The sequence below is a fragment of the Hyperoodon ampullatus genome, assembly GCF_949752795.1.
Source record: "Hyperoodon ampullatus genome assembly, chromosome: X".
Taxonomy (NCBI): Eukaryota; Metazoa; Chordata; class Mammalia; order Artiodactyla; family Ziphiidae; genus Hyperoodon; species Hyperoodon ampullatus.
In genome coordinates, this window is record NC_136913.1 from 29,204,976 (window position 1) to 29,224,585 (window position 19,610).

The following is a 19,610-nucleotide window of genomic DNA, read 5'->3' on the forward strand; positions in this document are numbered from 1 at the left end:
GCACCACCAGGGAAGCCCAGAAATCACTCTATTTTTATTCCTGGTAAACTGGAAGCAAATTACTAGACATCTATCAATTCAAACTCATTTAATATGACCTTAGTGGTATTTTTTCAAACATATTTTTACTTTTTTTGGGGGGGGAAGCTCTTTTTCTTTTATAGAACATAAAAATAACAGCAAATAAGTGACTTCAGAGAGGTCCTGCCTCAAATACAATTTTGATGGCACACCCAATTTCTGGTGCAACTTTCTAGAGATCAGTTTGGCAATACATATCAAAAGCCTTACAAATGTAAACATCCTTTAACACAGCAGTTCCATTTTCTAGGCATTTATCTTGTAGAAAGAACCTGAGATGTTTATAAAGGTTTATAAAGGTGTACAAAGAATATTAGATATGATAGATACATAATGTTAGATAAAATAGTGAAAGTTTTGAAATAACCTTAATATTGAGTGATTTAGAATTGTCTTGGTAAATGTGGTACAGCCAGAGAAGGGAATACTACCCTGCCATTTAAAAAAATTACTCTGCAGAGGAATATTTAAACACACGAAAATATTTTTATGATAGTTCTAAGGGAAAAAAGCAGGTCATAAAACTGTAAATTTTTTTTTTTTTTGCGGTACGCGGGCCTCGCACTGTTGTGGCCTCTCCCATGGCGGAGCACAGGCTCCGGACGCACAGGCCCAGCGGCCATGTGGGATCTTCCCGGACCGGGGCACGAACCCGCGTCCCCTGCATCGGCAGGCGGACTCTAAACCACTACGCCACCAGGGAAGCCCTGTAAAATGTTTTCATCCCTGTTTGCTTAAAAAAAAAGAGAGAGAATCTGAATTCACACACACACCCCTGAGAGAAAGACAGAATGTGTATAAACCATTCTGTTTATACAGAATGTATAATGTATACATTCATTCAGTGTGTGTGTAAAACCACATTTTTTATACTGGTTATCTCTAAGTGGTGGGATTAAAAAAATTTTTTTTCCTGTTTGTATCCTCTGCTTTCCAACATTTCCTTGAGTGGCACATATTACCTCTGTAATTTAAAAAAGGACAACACAAAGAAGTAATCTTTATTTAGTCTTTAGTCTCACTGTCCTATTTCTCATATATCCCTTAAACCAAATTGGTCTTTTTTTTTTTTTTTTTTTGCAGTATGCAGGCCTCTCACTGTTGTGGCCTCTCCTGTCGCGGAGCACAGGCTCCGGACACGCAGGCTCAGCAGCCATGGCTCACGGGCCCAGCCGCTCTGCGGCATATGGGATCCTCCCGGACCGGGGCATGAACCCGTATCCCCTGCATCGGCAGGCGGACTCTCAACCACTGCGCCACCAGGGAGGCCCCAAATTGGTATTTTTTGATATCCATAAGCAAAGCTTCTAAGCATATATTGATATTCCACGTGAATACTTAAGAAATTGGTGACTTCTGGGGCTGGCTCCATGTAAGCAGGTAAATCAGCGCCTGTGTCTACAGGCCTGAACTTTCTGGAAGTGGGCACCAGTGCGATATGCTTTGAAAGGTGTGGGGATGCTCCTCCTGGCCCCTCCAAGTTCTCCCCTTACAGCTCAGAGATTACGGCTGACGTTCTACCACTTGAGAGCCATTCCTCAGGCTTAGGGCTTTTCACCCTATTAAAATGCAAATAACCCCGGAGAAATACACATTAAACTTTACCTGTCACCTGGGTTAAATGAGTATAATGTATCCTTTTCTGAGAATAGGTTTTAACAAGGAAGACACAGGAATTTGGATGGGGCAGGCAGAGAGAATAAAAAGTGAATGAATATATATGGTGTCTGAGGAATACTTAATATTCATAATAGTAATATTTTTATTTATGGTTTATTAGTCACTTACAAGTATGTTATCACATTTAATCTCAATTAAATCAAATAGAATGGCTCTGCCACCAAGGCAATCTAAGCAGACCAGAAATTGGGAAAAATATAGAAGACAAAATGTGCAGGATTTATAATTGTTTTACAGTCATTCCCAAAAGCCACAATCCCAATCAGTTACGTATCCTGCTTTAATTTGTCCTTTTTTTCATGACACCTCCTAAGCATGTGTGATACTGTCTAAATAATGACTGCATGTTGATAAAAGGGTTAGATCCAGTCAAGAAAATAAGACAACCTCTTACTTAATACACTATCAGTGTATAACAAAAAGAGAGGACCACTACTTTCTAGGAATTTTTGTTCTAAAAGACATGGCCCACTAGAGACACACATGAAAGCATCAAGTGAAAAGCTTTAAAATGTTCATGAGCATGGATCTTTTTATTAACCTATGGAAAATGGAGAAGGAAGGAAAGGACTAGAAAATGGCAATAAAATAGGAAGGCAAAAGAATAAAGGGAGATCATATAGAATTGCTTCTTCTCTATAAAATATATCAATAAAGTAAAGGACAGTCTAGTGTGGTGGTTAAAAACAGACTCTGGAGCTGACTTCTTGGGTTTGAATCCTGGCTCTGTCATCCACTTGCTGTGTGACTGTGTGCCTCAATTTCCTCATCTTAAAAATGGGTATAAAAATGGTATCTACCTTATAGGTTGCTATAAGGATTAAGTTGGGTCATATTTGTAACATTGCAAGGCACAAAGTAACTGCCTTAAAATGATGCTTAAACTCCACCATACAGAAAAATAAACTCAAAATGTATTAAAGACCTAAATCTAAGACTGGATACCATAAAACTCGTAGAGGAAAACATAGGCAGAACACCCTCTGACATAAGTCGCAGCAATACCTTTTTCAATCCATTTCCTAGAGTAATGGAAATAAAAACAAAAATAAACAAATAGGATCTAATTAAACTCAAAAGCTTTTGCACAGCAAAGGAAACCATAAACAAAACGAAAAGATAACCCACAGAATGGGAGAAAATATTTGCAAACGATGTGACCGACAAGGGATTCATCTCCAAAATTTACTAACAGCTCATGTGGCTCGATATCAAAAAAACAAACACCCCAATCAAAAAATGGACAGAAGACCTAAATAGACATTTCTCCAAATAAGATATACAGATGGCCAAGAGGCACATGAAAAGATGCTCAGCATCGCTAATTATTAGAGAAATGCAAATCAAAACTACAATGACATATCATCTCACACCAGTCAGAATGGCCATCATCAAAAAGTCTACAAACAGTAAATGCTGGAGAGGATGTGGAGAAAAGGAAACCCTCCTACACTGTTGGTGGGAATGTCAATTGGTATAGTCACTATGGAGAACAGTAGGGAGGCTCCTTAAAAAACTGAAAACAGAGTTACCATATGATCCAGCAGTCCAACTCCTGTGCATGTATCCAGAGAAAACCATGGTTCGAAAGGATACATGCACCCGAATGTTCACTGCAGTGCTGTTTACAATGGCCAAGACATGGAAGCAACCTAAATGTCCACTGACAGATGAATGGATAAAGAAGTTGTGGTACAGATACACAATGGAATATTACTCAGCCATTAAAAAGAATGATATAATGCCATTTGCAGCAACATGGATGGACCTGGAGATTATCATACTAAGTGAAGTAAGTCAGACAGATAAAGACAAATATCATATGATATCACTTATATGTGAAATCTAAAAAAATGATACAAGTGAACTTATTTACAAAGCAGAAACAGACTCACAGAATTAGAGAACTAATTTATAGTTACTGGGTGGATGGGTGGTGGAGAGGGATAGATTGGGAGGTTGGGATTGACATATACACACTGTTGTATTTAAAATAGATAACCAACAAGGACCTACTGTATAGCACAGGGAACTTTGCTCAGTATTCTGTAATAACCTAAATGGGAAAAGTACTTGAAAAACAGACACGTGTATATGTAAAATTGAATCACTTTGCTGTACACCTGAAACGAACACATTGGTTTTTTCTTTTTTGAAACTAACACACTGTTAATCAACTATACTCCAATATAAAATAAATTTTTAAAAAAATGATGGTTAAACTCTCATACATACACATGCATGACCAGAAGGAAATACATCAAAATGTTAACAGATATTAACCCCATGTGGCAGATGTATGACTTTTTAAATACCAATATATATATATATATACTTTTATAATCAAAGAAAGAGTAGTATAAATTAACAACACTAATCAGAGGAAAACAGGAGCTTGACAATTTAATATGCATTGTTATATTTATAGGATGTTCCAATATTACACTGTTAGTTAACCAAGGCTATTCCTCTTGGTATTAATTATAAAAATATAGTTAATTATAAAAGATATAATATTTATTAATAATATATAAATACTATCATTATAAAAATATAATTAATAAAATAGTAAAACTGGAAAATAAAAAGAATGAAGAGAGGTCAAGAATAAAAGAGGGATAAGAATAGTTGGGGAAAGGAAACAGAATGGGCTGAAGTTCCAACTTGCAGGCAGGGAGTATGTAATGAATTATATAGAGATAAAGAATTCTAGATTCACAGTAATATATATTGAATTATCATATAATAGTTATATGATATATAATTATCAGCTTGATGAAGTGAACTGCTATAAGCACAACTAAAGACTCAAAAATATTGCTAAAGTTAGCACTTGGGAATACATTGTAGGAAATAATTATGCATTAGCTGAAGGCTGGACAAAATGATCTAATTGGTCCTCCTCTTCTTAACCTTCTGAATTTACCCACTAAGTTATATTTCAGGATGATTTGTGCCTCCAGTGCATTTGGCAGAGACAACTGTAATTCCACTCTTAATTCTTAGCCACCAAGATGCAGTGAAGAGGTTAAGCAATGAAAGTTGACAATGACTTACTGGAAAGGAAGTGCTGGGATGCTGGGCCAAAGTCCCTGTGGGCTTCGTGCAGCTGCCTGATGCGGTCCTCAACAGCCACCTGGGAGGAAGAGGAGAAAAATTTTGTTCTCTCATCATATATAATGAGGGGCAATTAAAACAATGTATCCTTTTTGGTAAGATCTTCTGGGCTTCTAAGGCTGGAACATTAAAACAACAATTTATAACCTTGTTTTAATATCCACTTACCACAAGTGGCCTCCGAGACCCATTTTTATCAAACCAAGGCCAAACAAAAAAGATTTGCTCTCTTGACAATGTTAAAATGGGATTTTCTAAAAACACTCTACTCATTGGTAGCCACAAGTGAATTACTGCTCCAATTAGTACCATCAAAAATGCAAACTCTAGGGCTTCCCTGGTGGCGCAGTGGTTGAGAGTCCGCCTGCCGATGCAGGGGACACAGGTTCGTGCCCCGGTCCGGGAAGATCCCACATGCCGTGGAGCGGCTGGGCCTGTGAGCCATGGCCACTGAGCCTGCGCATCCGGAGCCTGTGCTCCGCAATGGGAGAGGCCACAACAGTGAGAGGCCCGCATATCGCAAAAAAAAAAAAAAAAAAAAAAATGCAAACTCTAAATCTTTCACAAAAAGGTTAGGTAGGGAGGTTGCCATTCGCTATTATACTAGGTGACTAAAGGATCTCAGAAATGATATATATTTTGTCTTAGTCTGTCGCTTTTGACATGTTTTTAAGAATCATATTGATTGATAATTAATGGATATCGAGTGATAATCATTGATAAATTAGTAAGTAACAAAAAGTTGATTGATACTTAAGTATCAAAGAAACGGGCAAGGTTTTAATTTAGGGTAACTATAGGGTGGATGGTGAAAATAAAGAAATTTTCAGATTTCAGATTCTATTGGACTTGGAAATTAGTGGGAAGTATACGTTTAGGTGGCATGGAATAAAGATTGCCATTCTTTTTTTTCCTATTATGTTTTTCTATAATATATTGACACAGTGTCCTTTCAGCTTAGTGAATTCCATTTTGAGTGGGGGAAAAAGGGAAGAATTTTATGCGTGAAATGGTATATTTTGTCATCTGGCATATTGCCAATTCTATATTAACGGTGGCCCCAGGCACCCTAGCTTTATAACTTTGGATCTTGATTTGTTTCTGAGCAGGCTATGCTAAACTAGAGGTTAGTCAGAGCTTGCCCAGAGCCATCAGAGCTCAAGCAGGTTCACTCTGTGGTGTGGATAACTCCCAAGAAGTAAAATACATCTTAAACTCATTGAAAAAGTGGCTCAGGTAGTCTGGTCTAACGCCAACTCTGACCTTCCCATATCAATCAATTACCTAGCCTAGATCCAGAACAATCTTTTTTTTTACACGTTCTCCCTAGCCTTGTCCATCTTTGCTTGGACCAAATATTTCGAAAACCACATAGAATTTCAAAAAAATGGAGGGTTTGCTTCACTGCGATGCACAGAAAAGCATGAGGGGCATTTGAAACCTACTTTCCCAGCCTCACCACCCTGCACTCTCAGTCAAACTCTACCTGCCTGTCCTGCGACATTCCATCCAATGTAACACTCCTGAGACTTGTTCGTGTTCTCCTTCCCTCTGGAATGCTCTTATCCCCCCTTTTCCCCATGTAAGGCTATTATATGTTTGCCTCCTCAGCATTCTCATAGTACCCGGTTTATACTTGGAGCACTTCTATCATAGCCATTGTTTTCGTTATATGGATATGGATATCTCCTGCAATGGACTGTCAACTTCTTGATGGCAGGAACCATTCCTTGCTTATTTGTCCTCTCCTCTCCTCCCTCCCACAGGATGCACTGAACCCTGCATGTAGTAAGTGGTATAAGAAATATTTGTGTAATGACTAGTTGACCAAACCAGTGGATAAATGTGTGTGTTTATGTGTGTGTGTGCACGCATGAGAAAGAGGAAAGAGAGAGAGGGAGAGAGAGAGAGATAGATACGGGAGAATGAATGAGAATGCCCACCGACACCAACTGCATGTTGTATGTCCCTGGGTAAATTATTCTAAACTTAACTTACCTTATCATTAAAATGGGACAATAATATTTCCTACCTTATGGTGTTATTGTGGGAATTAAATAAGATGATACGTGTGTTTAGCCTAGTTTCTATCACATGAGAATTGCTCAATAAATGCTAGCAGCTGCTGTTATTGTTGCTATTGTGGTTAATAAAGGGAGAGGAATAGGTTACAGTGTGCAAGGCACCACATAACATACAAAAATGGCTAATATTTATTAAGCACTCCGTGCATGACGATATGAAGTAACATTTAATCTTCACAATAACTCTGTAGTAGGAAATAATATTATCTCTCCACTTCACTGATGTAGAAACTGAAGGATGAGAGGATAAAAAAAACAACCAAACAAAATTTGCCTAAGCTTAAGCAGTTAGTAAATTGGCAGATTCAGGATTCAAGCTCATTCAGTCTGGTTCTGGCTCTTAACTGCTACTCCAGAGATTAAAGTTGGAAACAGAAAGTATTGTGTAAATATTTAATATGCAGTTGGCCTTTTAATTTATTTTTAAATTAATTTATTGAAAACAGACCTAACGTAGTGTACCTATCTAGGAAACTTTTAGTCATCAGTATATTTTATGATCCAATGCAAGGTCAGTTCCTGGTCTTAAAGAATGTGATACCCTAAGGCTATAGAGAAGAGCTGTAGAAGAACACATGCAAATGAATGGAATACATAATTATTTCTAAATGCAGAATGGGTCATTTAATAAACAAATAAAGAAGAGAGGAATGTGAAAGTTTGGGGATGGGGAGGCCATATGGGAATGGACACTGAGCAGAAATCTTTGCACATACTGAGAGGGAAATCCCCAAGGGAACATGTGGATGGCAAAGGAGCATGAACGTGCCACAGGCCATTTCCTCTGGAGATAGCGTTAGTAGCTTCATAGGGACCATGTGGGTACAGGATCACAGTCCATTATAAGCCCCTGATCTGAAGGTTGCTTCCTTCTTATACAGGGAGGGCCATGGTGGTAATTTCCAGTGTATACCCAATTGTTAAGAATTTAAAATTAGATAAAAGTGAATCTCCATCCCTGTAACTCAAACTTAAGAAAATATACGATAGTGAGACAAAAATAAAGATGCATCATGTAATGAAATGAAATATTCAGGAAATAGTCTTAACTAAAGAATTAAGCAGAAAATATTTCTTTTCACAAATTATCTTTGGAGAAAGGTATGGCACGGATTGAATGCACAGAATAAATAAAGAAATAATTTTAAGAAAGGAAAACTTGGGGCTTCCCTGGTGGCGCAGTGGTTGAGAGTCTGCCTGCCAATGCAGGGGACACAGGTTCGTGCCCCGGTTCGGGAAGATCCCACATGCCGCGGAGCGGCTGGGCCCGTGAGCCATGGCCGCTGAGCGTGCACGTCCAGAGTCTGTGCTCCGCAACGGGAGAGGCCACAACAGTGGAGAGGCCCGCGTAACGCAAAAAAAAAAAAAAAAAGGAAAACTTGAAGGCACACAAGATCCTCACAAACTGTAGCTACTTGAGAACAAAGCACTTCACTCTGTGAGCAATTAGGCAAGGAAATGAAATTTGATAACCTTTTGAAACAATAACCTCCATGCATTAGACCTTACTAACAGGATTTTTTTTAACCAATATAAAACACTATATGCAAACTAGGAAGCAAAAGCCAGAAATTTTATCCCATTACCTTGCATTCTGGCACAGTTCATTCTTTACTTGGTTAATTGTTTGTTCCCTTTTTAAGTATATGTTAATATGGAAAGAGATATGCAATAAATGAATGCTACAGTCTTGATCTCTGGAAGCATAACGGGTTGGAGGTGAGGAATGGAAACAAGCCAAGGAAGATCTTGGGGTAGCAGAACACTGGTCTTAGGGAGGACAGTGAGATGCAGTTAGCTAGGTATGCTGCAAGCAGATGATGCAAAACAAGACATTGCAGACACTGAGGCTCAAGATTTACCCCGTAGGCAAAGGGAACCACTGAAGATTTCTGTGAGGGGACTCATGATTTGAGAGGGAAGTTGAAGTTTAGGGAGATGAATCTGTCAGTGTAACAGATTGAAGAGGAACCTGCAGGCTGAGACCAGTTAGAGGCTGTTGCAACTGACTAGACTTGGGGTTATATGTGTTGGAATGAAGACTGTGTTGCCTGGAATGGAAAAGATGGTATAGACTGGGAGGTATTTTAAAGTAAGGAAAAACTAATCACTTTGGTGTTGGAGTGTAATTTTTGTAGACGCAAATAAAACTTCAGGATTTCCAGTGTGGAAGACCAGGAGATTGAGGATACTGCTGATGGAAACACTAATAATTAGAAAGGGGAGGAATGGCAAATGGGCGGATGAATTCATTTGGAACATGATGAATTTGACCTAACAGTGAAACATTTAACTGGAGATGTCATGTATAGCCAGTTAGAGAAGAGCAATCTGTCCCAGTCATTAAAGGAAGGAAAGGGAAGTGAGACTGAAGAAGGTAGGACTGAGCATTAGAAAGTGAGTGGAGAATGAAGAATCAAAGTAGTCTAAACAATTATTTAAAGAGACAGGAAGAACCCAATTTCCCCCAAATTAATAGGCCATACCTCTGTTTCTTTTCATAAAAAGAAATACAATTATAACATCCTTTTGGAAGCACACATCTTGTGTCTACTCTTAGATCATAGATCAAGAAAGTTTAGAACTGGAAGAAACCTATCTATTGATACACAAGGGTCTATTCTTTAGAACTATCCCAGATGGGCAGAAAACTGCCACCTGCTCCATGAGTACTTAAGATCTAGTTTGCAGCATTTCTTCAGAAAAAGCATGTCAGAGGGGAAAAAAAAGTCTCTCTCTTTTTTTTTAACAAACAAAAAAACCCCAACAAATATGCTCTCTGAGGACAGGGACCCTTCTTTCTTTCCCTACTATATCCTAGTTGACAAGCACAGTACCTGGCCTATGGCAGGTGATCGATTCATATTAGTTGAATGAACTAATGTGTAGTTTATTCAAGGATCTTCACCATAACCATTATATTTTGAATGGAGAATTTCTTTTTCAAGAGTCCCAAAACAAGTTTTTGGAAAGGCCTTTCCTCCCTCCCTCCCTTCTTTCTTTCCTTCTTTTTTGATGCTCGAAGTTAAAAAAAAAGAAAAGAAAAGAAAAAAGCATTTAGATTCATTGTGCCCACATTAGATTTAGAAAAATTTTAAAACGCAGTAATTTGTATGACAAACCCAGGGCCCAAATCTCCTCCATATCTGTTTTATTCTAGTTTTTAAATAATCATATTTGAGAGCTATGAGGACTATATATTATTCTTCTTTGCTTTCTCCTTTCTGTAGGCAGTGTACTCTTTGCAGAGACCTCCCTTCTTTCACTTCACTGAGAAATGTCTCTCTACTCATTCAGAAGATATTTACTAGAATGTAAGTTCCTTGTCCATGTAGATTGGGACCCTGTCTGCTTTGTTCACAGTTTAGTATAGTGCCTAAAACAAAGGAGATGCTCAATAAATACTCAATAAATGAGTGAATGAAAAGGCTTTTTGAGCCTGTTACCTTAGGCACTACACTAAGTGTGATTAAGGTATACTTGAAAGTGTAATTTTGGAGATAATGAATGAGCACCAAGTCCTTCAACTAAATTAATGATAACACACTCCATTCCCAGCTGTGACTGTTCCCCAAAGCTCAGTCAATTCCTCTGTGTATTTTGAAGAATATCTTTATTTCCTTTTTTCTTCAAAATTGCTTTAAATAAGCCAAAAGGAGAAGAAAGAAAAAGGACAGATAACAACACTGTGGCTCCTAGTAATGATTTTAAATAAATTGATCTAAGTGCAAATATTTGTTACTTAACTTTAAGTTCTCAAGGGCTTCCAATTTTTCTTTTGACCTGCTAGTTAATTACTTTTAAGTTTTTATCTCCACTGGAGTTTTAGAAGAGCTAAAAATTCCCTCCTGATGTGGAAATACATTGTTAGACAATGTGATTCCTTCCTGGTGTCCAAGTGTTCTTACTGGCACTACATGCATAAATCATGTTTACTCCAGTCTTGGGAAAAGATGTAACTGGGCATGTATATTTCAATTTTCTGGGTCTCAGTTTGTTAAGACCCTTGATAGATACCCATGGGCATGCAAGAACCAGAGTTCACACCTCCACTAATGAGCCCATAAAAATAAAACTCTCCTTGTGCTGTGATGCTAGTGAATAAACAACGCACATGCACACAAACGACTCTCTCCAGTCTATTCATGAGTTTTTGTCCTGAAATTTTGCAGTTTGTACACTTCTCTGTATGCATTTATCTACTGGGGGAAGCCTTCAGAATTCATTCTTACTTCCAAATTCTTACTTGTAACACTCATCATAAACAGGTGCCCAAACATTATCCTGAAAACTCTCCTGAGATTTATTTCACTTCCAGTTAAAAGCCTCTTAACGAATTGTAACTCCTTTCATTTAAAATCCATTGTTCTTCTAATTGTGATTTCTTCTGAGTTGTGACTGAAAAAAAAATGCTCTGAGATAAGGTTTGGAATGAGGACGTATGATAGGTACAGCTCTGTGGCAAAACAATCTGGGCTTGTTGAATGCAAAGCTTGGCTGAATTTTCTTTTCCTTGAATTTATTTATGTGTTTTCTTGACCCTGAGACACTTCTGAGTTAAGCGGGGTTTCTTGCACTTGACTTCAGGAGAGATCACAGGAAAGCAACCAGTGCTAACACAGTGCTCACTCTGAGTAGGAGCATAATTATTAGTTGACTTTGTGTGATTTGTGGCATGGATGCTAATGCGTGCCATCTCAGACCATCGTTAATCCACCGCTTTTTACGTTCTACTCTCAGAGCTTTTTTCCCCAGCTTCCAAATTTGTACTTCTGTGCTGATTCCCGTGTTCTTAATCTCTGATTCCTTTTCTTATTCCTACCTTTCTCTTTCCTCTCTCCTGCACCCACCCTTCCACTCGCTCTTCCCAGCTGTGTCCTGTACAACCTACCAGAAGAGCACACAGACTCTGCTGAGGCAAACAGAGAGCGCGTAACATGAAGTGGCTGCACGTCCCTACAAGGCAGGTGGGGCATGATGTGAACCGGAGCCCCAACCTAGAGCCAGCCCGGCGCTTCTTCAGGAACATTAGTCCTCTAATTCTGACAAATTCTTCCAACAACCGGAAAGCAAGGGAGGACAAAACAGCAAGTCCTTTGTCCACTGTTAAGCTTTTAGCTTTCACCTCACCGATTTCTAAAATGCACCTTGGAAGTCTGTTTATTAGTTTTTGTGCTCATGTAGCTGCCTCATTCTGTGATAATGGAGTCAGGTTATATCAACATTAAGTTGACTTCATAGGCCCAAGTACCTTAAGGGTATCATTAATTTTAATTTAGAAAAGCAGCAATCAACATCCTTATCCTTGCTTCATTTGTCAAAATATTTAGTTTTTGTTACATCTACACAATGTTATGAAAAAAATGTGCTGGGAAGGGTAGAGATCATAGGAAGCATTTCTTCTGCTCTTTGTTTCTTGTCTTAAAGAGATAAAAGGTGAATTACTCTGCTTGGATGATGTAACTTGATGCAGGTTTTATCTTAAAAAATAGGTTTCCTTTAAAACCCTTTCCTAATGTATCTCATGATTTGGAGCAGGAACTAAAGTCAAGTGGCTCGCACCTCACCACACCAATACACTTAAATCATTTACATTTCAGCTTCAGCTATTTATTCTTGAGCTTTATTTATTCCACATTTGGAAGGTATCATTCTCGTAAAAATTTTCCTTTCTAGTGGCATTTTGAGTCATAAGTAGCATAATGCTCGCATGGGAATGACATAATTATACCTCCTGGTACTAGAACACAGGAGTGTTCCCAGAGACCAGAAGTGGCAATTTGAAATAATTATCAAGGGGATAAAACAGAACTGGTATCATCTGGGGGGGGGGGGAAGACAACGTATATAGCAGTTAGCAAATTCATACTAAAAGATGACTAAAGCAGGGTGAAATCTTGAAGATAAATGAACAAAGAAAGAGCACCAGAATAAACGTTTTTTTTTAGCTCAATGGCAGAATCCTTATATTTCGAGTAATAATACACTTGTAGATTTTCAGTTTGGTCTACTAATCACCTTGACAATGATGGCTGGGAGGGAGAATTTGCTGAAGTATGCGCGCAGCAATCTTAACCAAGGAAATCAACACCCTTGAAATCCCACGCTATCGTCACAGCATTTCCAAAGCTTCCTGACCATGACTCCCTTCACAGTCAATCTGACCACATATGAAAGAACCTTGTCTGCCACCAGCCCCTGTTTCCAGTTCCCAGCTCTCCTCCTCCAGGCCACTGAAAAGCGCCTTTCTTTTCCGGCACTGATGCAGAGCTGCTAAACCAGTATCAGGCTGTTCTTTACAAATCAATTAACCGGAAGATCTCATCTACTGTATTTCCCAATCCTGCAACATTTGGTCCTTCTCACTTTTTTGCATACCAGGAAAAGAGGCGCAAGTTGAATAAGTGAGTACACTTCATGCTTCTAAATAAAGGACAGAAGATGGGGCGATGCAATGCTATTGTTTCTCAGTGTACATTTGTCAGAACTGGAGCTAAAACTCTGACGTATGTGTATTCGCTCCCTCTCAGTCTATACAGTCTCCCGCTCAGCTTTCTTGACACTCCCCCTGCCTCCCCTCCCCCTTCGCGCCATCTCACCCCAACCCCGAGGTGGTGTGTCAGCTCCGTGAATAGTCCTAAGACTTCCCTGAACTATTCGAGATATTTTCACTTCAAATCTAAAGGAAAGCTGTTTTTTTTTAACGTGGCTTTACACAGTGCAGAAAACTACCGGGAAAAAAAATCCAAAATACAACGTGATCTTTTATAGGAGAAATAAAAGATTGAATTTCTAGGTCATCATAGAAGTAGGTATTTCTTCCTTAAGCAAAAATCTGAGATACTTTATGAGATTCTTCCTTTCACTAAAGCAAGAAATCCTAAAATCCATCAGGATACATGCACTGTACCTTGACTTTCTTTTTAATCCTCAAGTGAAACCAAGACAGTAAAGTGTAATAAAAATGCATATAGCCCCAGGCTTTCTGCCTTAGCAAAGAGAGAAAAAATAAGCTTCTTGACTTAATATGTCTACTGTGAATAATCAGCCACTGCATTTTGGGATCTTGCTTTATAATTTTAACGTACAGAAGTGAACTCCATGTTCGTGGTGTGACAAGAATAAAGGATTTTTTTTCTTTCTTTTAAAAAGAGGTTTTCTCCCTATTTTCCAAAACAGATATATGTGTCAACTCAAGAGAAACAAAAATGGGAGGGGCACTCTCTTGATTTTTAGTAATACATTTTCTGCATTTTTACCTAAGTTGTCAGTGAAGGGTGGACAAGGTGAGACAGGGGTCCTAGGCTGTGTAATGACAGGGTTAACATTTGGTTTGGAAGTTTTCTCAGTTCCCTTCCCAGATGTTTCGCCTGTCTTTCCCAAATACTGGTTCTTAGCTGATTAATAAATATCCCTAGGAAGATCAATGATAGCTCACAACAGGCTGCGAGTACTACAGCTATATTTGCATTTTAAGAGCAACTTTAATTAAATAATTAAACAATTAATTACTCAAATACTTAGTGAGCGCTTATAAGGCACTCTGCTAGGAGAGAAAGGAGAAAATAAATAAATAGAAAATAAGGAGCCTATTTTAAATGAATTTATGGTTTACTTGTTTATAAATAGGTAAAGTGGCATGAGAAAGATTTTAATGTAGGGCAGTCATTCACTGATTTGACAGAGTATCACAACTACCTGGAAAGTCTTTTAAAAATACAGATTCGTAGCTCATCTCTACAATTTCGGTCTTAGTCTATCTGGGGTTAGGGCTTGAGAATCTGTACTTTCTTTAAAGCTCTACTGATTCTGACATATAGTCTGTTTTTGGAGCCACTGGTATAGTGGGAAGGCTATCAGTCCTACCGGTCAAGAAGACCTGAGTTGGAATCCTCTACTAGCTATTTGACCTTCAGCATCTTATCTAATAGTCTATAAGCATTAGTTTCCTTATCTGTAAACAGAAATACCGAATAACAGCAACAGTGACAACAGTAGCAATAGTTAACATTTATAGAGCACTTACTACATTCCAAGCGCTGTTTTAAGAGCTTTATAGGTATATCTCATTGAAGCCTTTCCTATCCTAAAGTAAACTTGACGAGAGCAGGACTTGGTCTATTTCATTCACAGCTGTATCCCCAGGATCCAGGTCAGTGCCCATCTCTTAGTATGCATCCAACTAAATACTTGAAAGAATGAACAACACAGTGAGGAAGGTACTCCTATTTATGACCATTTTATAGATGATGAAACAGAGAATGGGATGTTGTAAAGTACATGGCTGGAGAGTCTATTTCTTAGCACTCAGTAGATGTTCACTCCTTTCTTTTCCTGGGAACTGTGCTAAAAGCACTAAAAGAAGCATACATAGCTATGGGGCTTACAGAGTATCTGAACTGAATTAATGAAGGAATGAAGCTTTTAAGCTGGGCCTTCAAAGTTGGGTAAGGTTTTGATGGGCAAAAACAGAAGAAACATTCTGTGTGGCAAGAGCAGAATGAACAATTTTTTGGGCACTAGTAAAGGCACAGATGTGGGGTATAAACAGACGGAGAGCGGAAGAATATCAGGCTGGAAATGTAGCTTGGAGTCAGCCCAGAGCAGTACTTGACTGTCAGGTTTAAGAATAGAGACTTCATTTCGTTTTTCATGGGAAGGCATTCAAATATTTTTATAAATTATTACTTTAAAAATTTACTTTTCTTTCTTTTTAATGCATTCACATGATAACAAAATTCAAGAAGAACAATAAAAATCTTTAAAATGTGAGTTTCCCATTTACCATATCCTTCTAGCCATCTTGCTTCCCAGCCTGGTGGCAACTACTGCTAACATTTTCATATTCTACATAAATTTTTTAAAATAAAGAAATACTACGGTCAGAGCAGTGTTTTAGGATGAACTGAAGCATGGAGAAAGTGATAAAAGGATAAGTTGCCAGAAAAACCCCCAAGAGATGAGGACACGATGGGTTAAACGTAAGGGTACCAGAAGGAAGCAATAGTCAAGGAAACTTCAGACTTTCATCCTAGGTGACGAGGAGGTATGTAAAAATCAGGAGGAACCACTGGTGTGTTGGGGGACAGTTTGATAACTAACCCCAAACAGTAAATCAAAAATGGCTGGACAAAGACTAGATGGAATGATGGAAAAATCATGAGGGGGGTGGCAGTGAATTCTCTTCAAAGCCCCTCACATCATTTATCCCGATAGTTAGCAAGACTCCTACAATGGCTTGGGTAGAAATATTGCATTTTCCTAAAAAAAGAACACCTGAAAAGCATTTAATAGCATCTGCTACAAGGTAAGTACTGAGTAAATAGTAGCTGTTACTTACTTGTATTAAAAAGTGGGTGTCAGAGCAGAATAGGCGTGGGTGCATTGGGCAGACATATCTCTGGGGAAGTTCCTTATCTAGCTGGCTTCTTTTATAGTAAATACTCAAGTTGGCCAGTTGGGGAGAGCTAGGCAATTTCTGTCCTTTGGCAGGACCTAAACAAGTCTAGAGTGGAGAGCATGAGAGGTGAGCTTAGTCATCAATTTTTCCCCAAGCATTTTCAAGTGCTGTTATATACACTGTCCTGTGTGTTCATCTTGTGGAGGATAGCAAAGATGGAACATGAGAAATCCCTGCTCTCGAGAACCTTGTGTCTTGTAGGAAGAAGACTGCACGTGGGAGAAATTAGAGAGTCTTTAAGTGCTAGTCTGTGTGTTACTGACCAATAAGAGCATTATGAATTCCTAGAGGTAAGGAAGCAATGAGGCCTGGAACAATCTGGGAGGCTTCCGGAAGGGGGTGACACAAAACACCATGGACCTAGATCAGACTCAGAGTCTATGTAGCTTAGCATCTCATGTCCACTGAGGAGTACTTTTTGAACAGGCATTTTGTATGCCATTAGTGACATAATCTTAATGGATTAGAGATTCCCAAGATTTCAAATGGTAATGGTATCACTTACACTGTTGATTATTTTGTTTTGTTTTGGTAAGCAACAATTCATCATTCTCCCTTCTTTTATTTTTTAGATTTTTTTTTGATGTGGACCATTTTTAAAGTCTTTACTGAATTTATTGCAATACTGCTTCTGTTTTATGTTTTGGTTTTTTGGCCGCGAGGCATGTGGGGTTTTAGCTCCCTGACCAGGGATCTAACCCGCACTCCCTGCATTGGAAGGCGAAGTCTTAACCACTGGACCGCCAGGGAAGTCCCTCCCTTCTTTTAAACATTTCACATTTGTTTGGAAAGAGCTTTCAAAATATAGTTATTAAAATAGTTTGTTTTCTTGTCTGTTCCTCACTGCGTCATAATTTTTTTTATGGTTATGTGAATATAGATGGTTGGATATAAAGGTACTTAATAATTTTGTGTTTAGAGAAAAAGAGTGGCTTTTACATGAGTAAAGACCTGGTATCACTATGTTCATACTTGAAAATTTCTTTGCACTGATAACAAACTTTCTTCTAGACTTTTCGAGAGTAATGTTAAACCTCATATATAGAACTTTGAACATCTAGTCCTTGATCTAGGATTGAACACACGTTTCACATCTTGGAGAAAACTTTTTTTTTTTTTTTGGTTAGCTGATCTTTTTATCCCTTCAGGCATTAACCAGTCTTTTTATTTTCTTAGCAGCAGCTCTGGAGAGAAATTCCCTGAAGCCTAAAGCATCTATTGGATGGTTCAAAATGTATAGTGCTAAAAGTATGCTTTTGTTGTGTTATTCTTTTAGCAGAAATCCCACAAAGAGAAACACATTCTTGCATATGAAGGCATACTGCGGCAAATATTCACTTATTTCACTCTAAATTTGAACTTATCGATATTTCAATCTGAGCTGGCACTGAGATTCAACTTTGTAGTGTACAAAAAGTAAGAATACATCAGAGTAAACTTCCAGACTAAACATATCTATAGTCCAAGGATATTTAAACAGACCAGAAACAAATTAGTACTTTTGAAATAACACTTTCATAAGGCAATTAACATGCTAAACACGGATGATGCTTATCTAGTCACCAAAGCAAAGTCTTTAAGGATGTTAAATACTAAATACTATGTAAATTAAGTCAAATTACTATTTGTCTTAAAAACATAATTTTCTAAAAGTCCAGAATTTAGAAATTTCACTAATTCAATCTAGTCTTTCTGTCCAAAAGTTAAATGAGTTGGATGGAATCTCAATAACAAGTATTGATAGATGCAAATAAGAACAAAAAAGTCACTATTACAAATTTATCAAAGATGAAAGGTTTTCATGGCCTTTCTCAGTACGTATGTGCACATAAGATATGTATCTTTATCTATGGAACAAGGTTTCTCTGCTTTGGCACTACTGACCCTTGACCTGGATAATTCTTTGTTGTTCTATCCTGTGTGCTAGAAGATGTCTAGCAGCATCCCTGACCTCTACCCACTAGATGCCAGGAGCACCGCTTCCCCAGTTGTGATAACCAAAAATGCCTCCAGACATTGCCATGTACCCTGGGGGACAAAAATTGCCCCTGGTTGAGAACCACTGCTCTATATTAACCTTCACTCTCTACTTCACATATATGATGATATGGATGTTTGAGGTAAGACCTGAGTTCCATTCTACAACTCTTAACTAGTGAGGAAGGAAAAGTAACAGTCCCAAGTTATATACAGACTGTCCTCAGGTCTGCCCCATTAAGGACCCCCATCTAATTGGCAATTTTTGCTCTGGAGCTCCCCATCAGGCTGGCCCAGACTTCATAAGATCTGCATTATGATCTAATGGCTTCCCCCCTCCCCCCGCTCAATCCTGCTTCAGCCCCTTTTTCTTCACAGTAAATCTATCTTGGCATCTGTTTCCTGGAGGGCCTAACCTGCAACATCAATCAATCCATCAGTTAATCAGAGCATTCCATTCCCTTAGCCGACATGGGCACAGGACTCCATCTGGGCCATTGAGAGTCAGGCCCAAGCAGTTTTTAAACTCCTGGGTGAGAGGATCTTGCTCTCTCTCTTTTTCTGCTGGAAATGTTGAGGATGCTAAGAGCAGAGCAGGAGAGCCTGCCTGAAAATCTCCACTGCCACGGTCACCCTTTTTTCCCTTGACTAATCGGAGTTGAGTTTTCTGTCACAGCCAAGAGGCCAACCTAATACACTTTATAATAAAGGGGAAACTACAGAAACGTTTAAGAAAATTAACACTGAGCCTAGAAATGGTTACAAATGAACTCATCACAATGATTATTAAGAGCTAGGTATACAAGTTGTTCAAGAAATGCAAAGGGTTCCACCTTTTAAAATCTCAAGATACTTCATAAAAAGGTGAGAGAGGGCAGAATTATACCCATTATAGTATAATGATTTTACCAATTGCTGTATTAATTCTTGGAAGATTTTCTCCAGTCTCATCGTGGAGAAATAATGGCTATAGAATACTAGATAGTAGCTGCCACTAGGTCATCAGTACAAGTTAGTTTCTGTTTCCTATCATGAGGCTTTAGGCAAACTTGGCTGGACTCCTACCCGGCACCGCACCCCTTCCTATTTCCCATTCTTTTCTGCTGATAGTAGGAAAAGAGAACATATTCATGAGTATAATGCTTGATTTGAGCCAATCTGTCAGGCTTAAGAGTATTTCAATAATGTGTGTGCATTTAAGACTGTGAAGT

General features: G+C 38.5%; 1 protein-coding gene across 5 annotated transcripts in view; it reads right to left on the minus strand.

Annotated features, from left to right (window-relative positions):
- The window catches only part of DMD (dystrophin), a gene marked incomplete at both ends in the record, with an annotated part of 2,093,893 nt that overhangs the window by 232,907 nt on the left and 1,841,376 nt on the right, over positions 1-19,610 (minus strand). For all 5 annotated transcript variants that reach the window (XM_079728248.1, XM_079728247.1, XM_079728250.1 and 2 more), the window contains one exon: positions 4,819-4,897. In XM_079728248.1, coding sequence (XP_079584374.1) covers positions 4,819-4,897 — 79 coding nt within the window. The remainder of the gene's footprint in view (positions 1-4,818; positions 4,898-19,610) is intronic.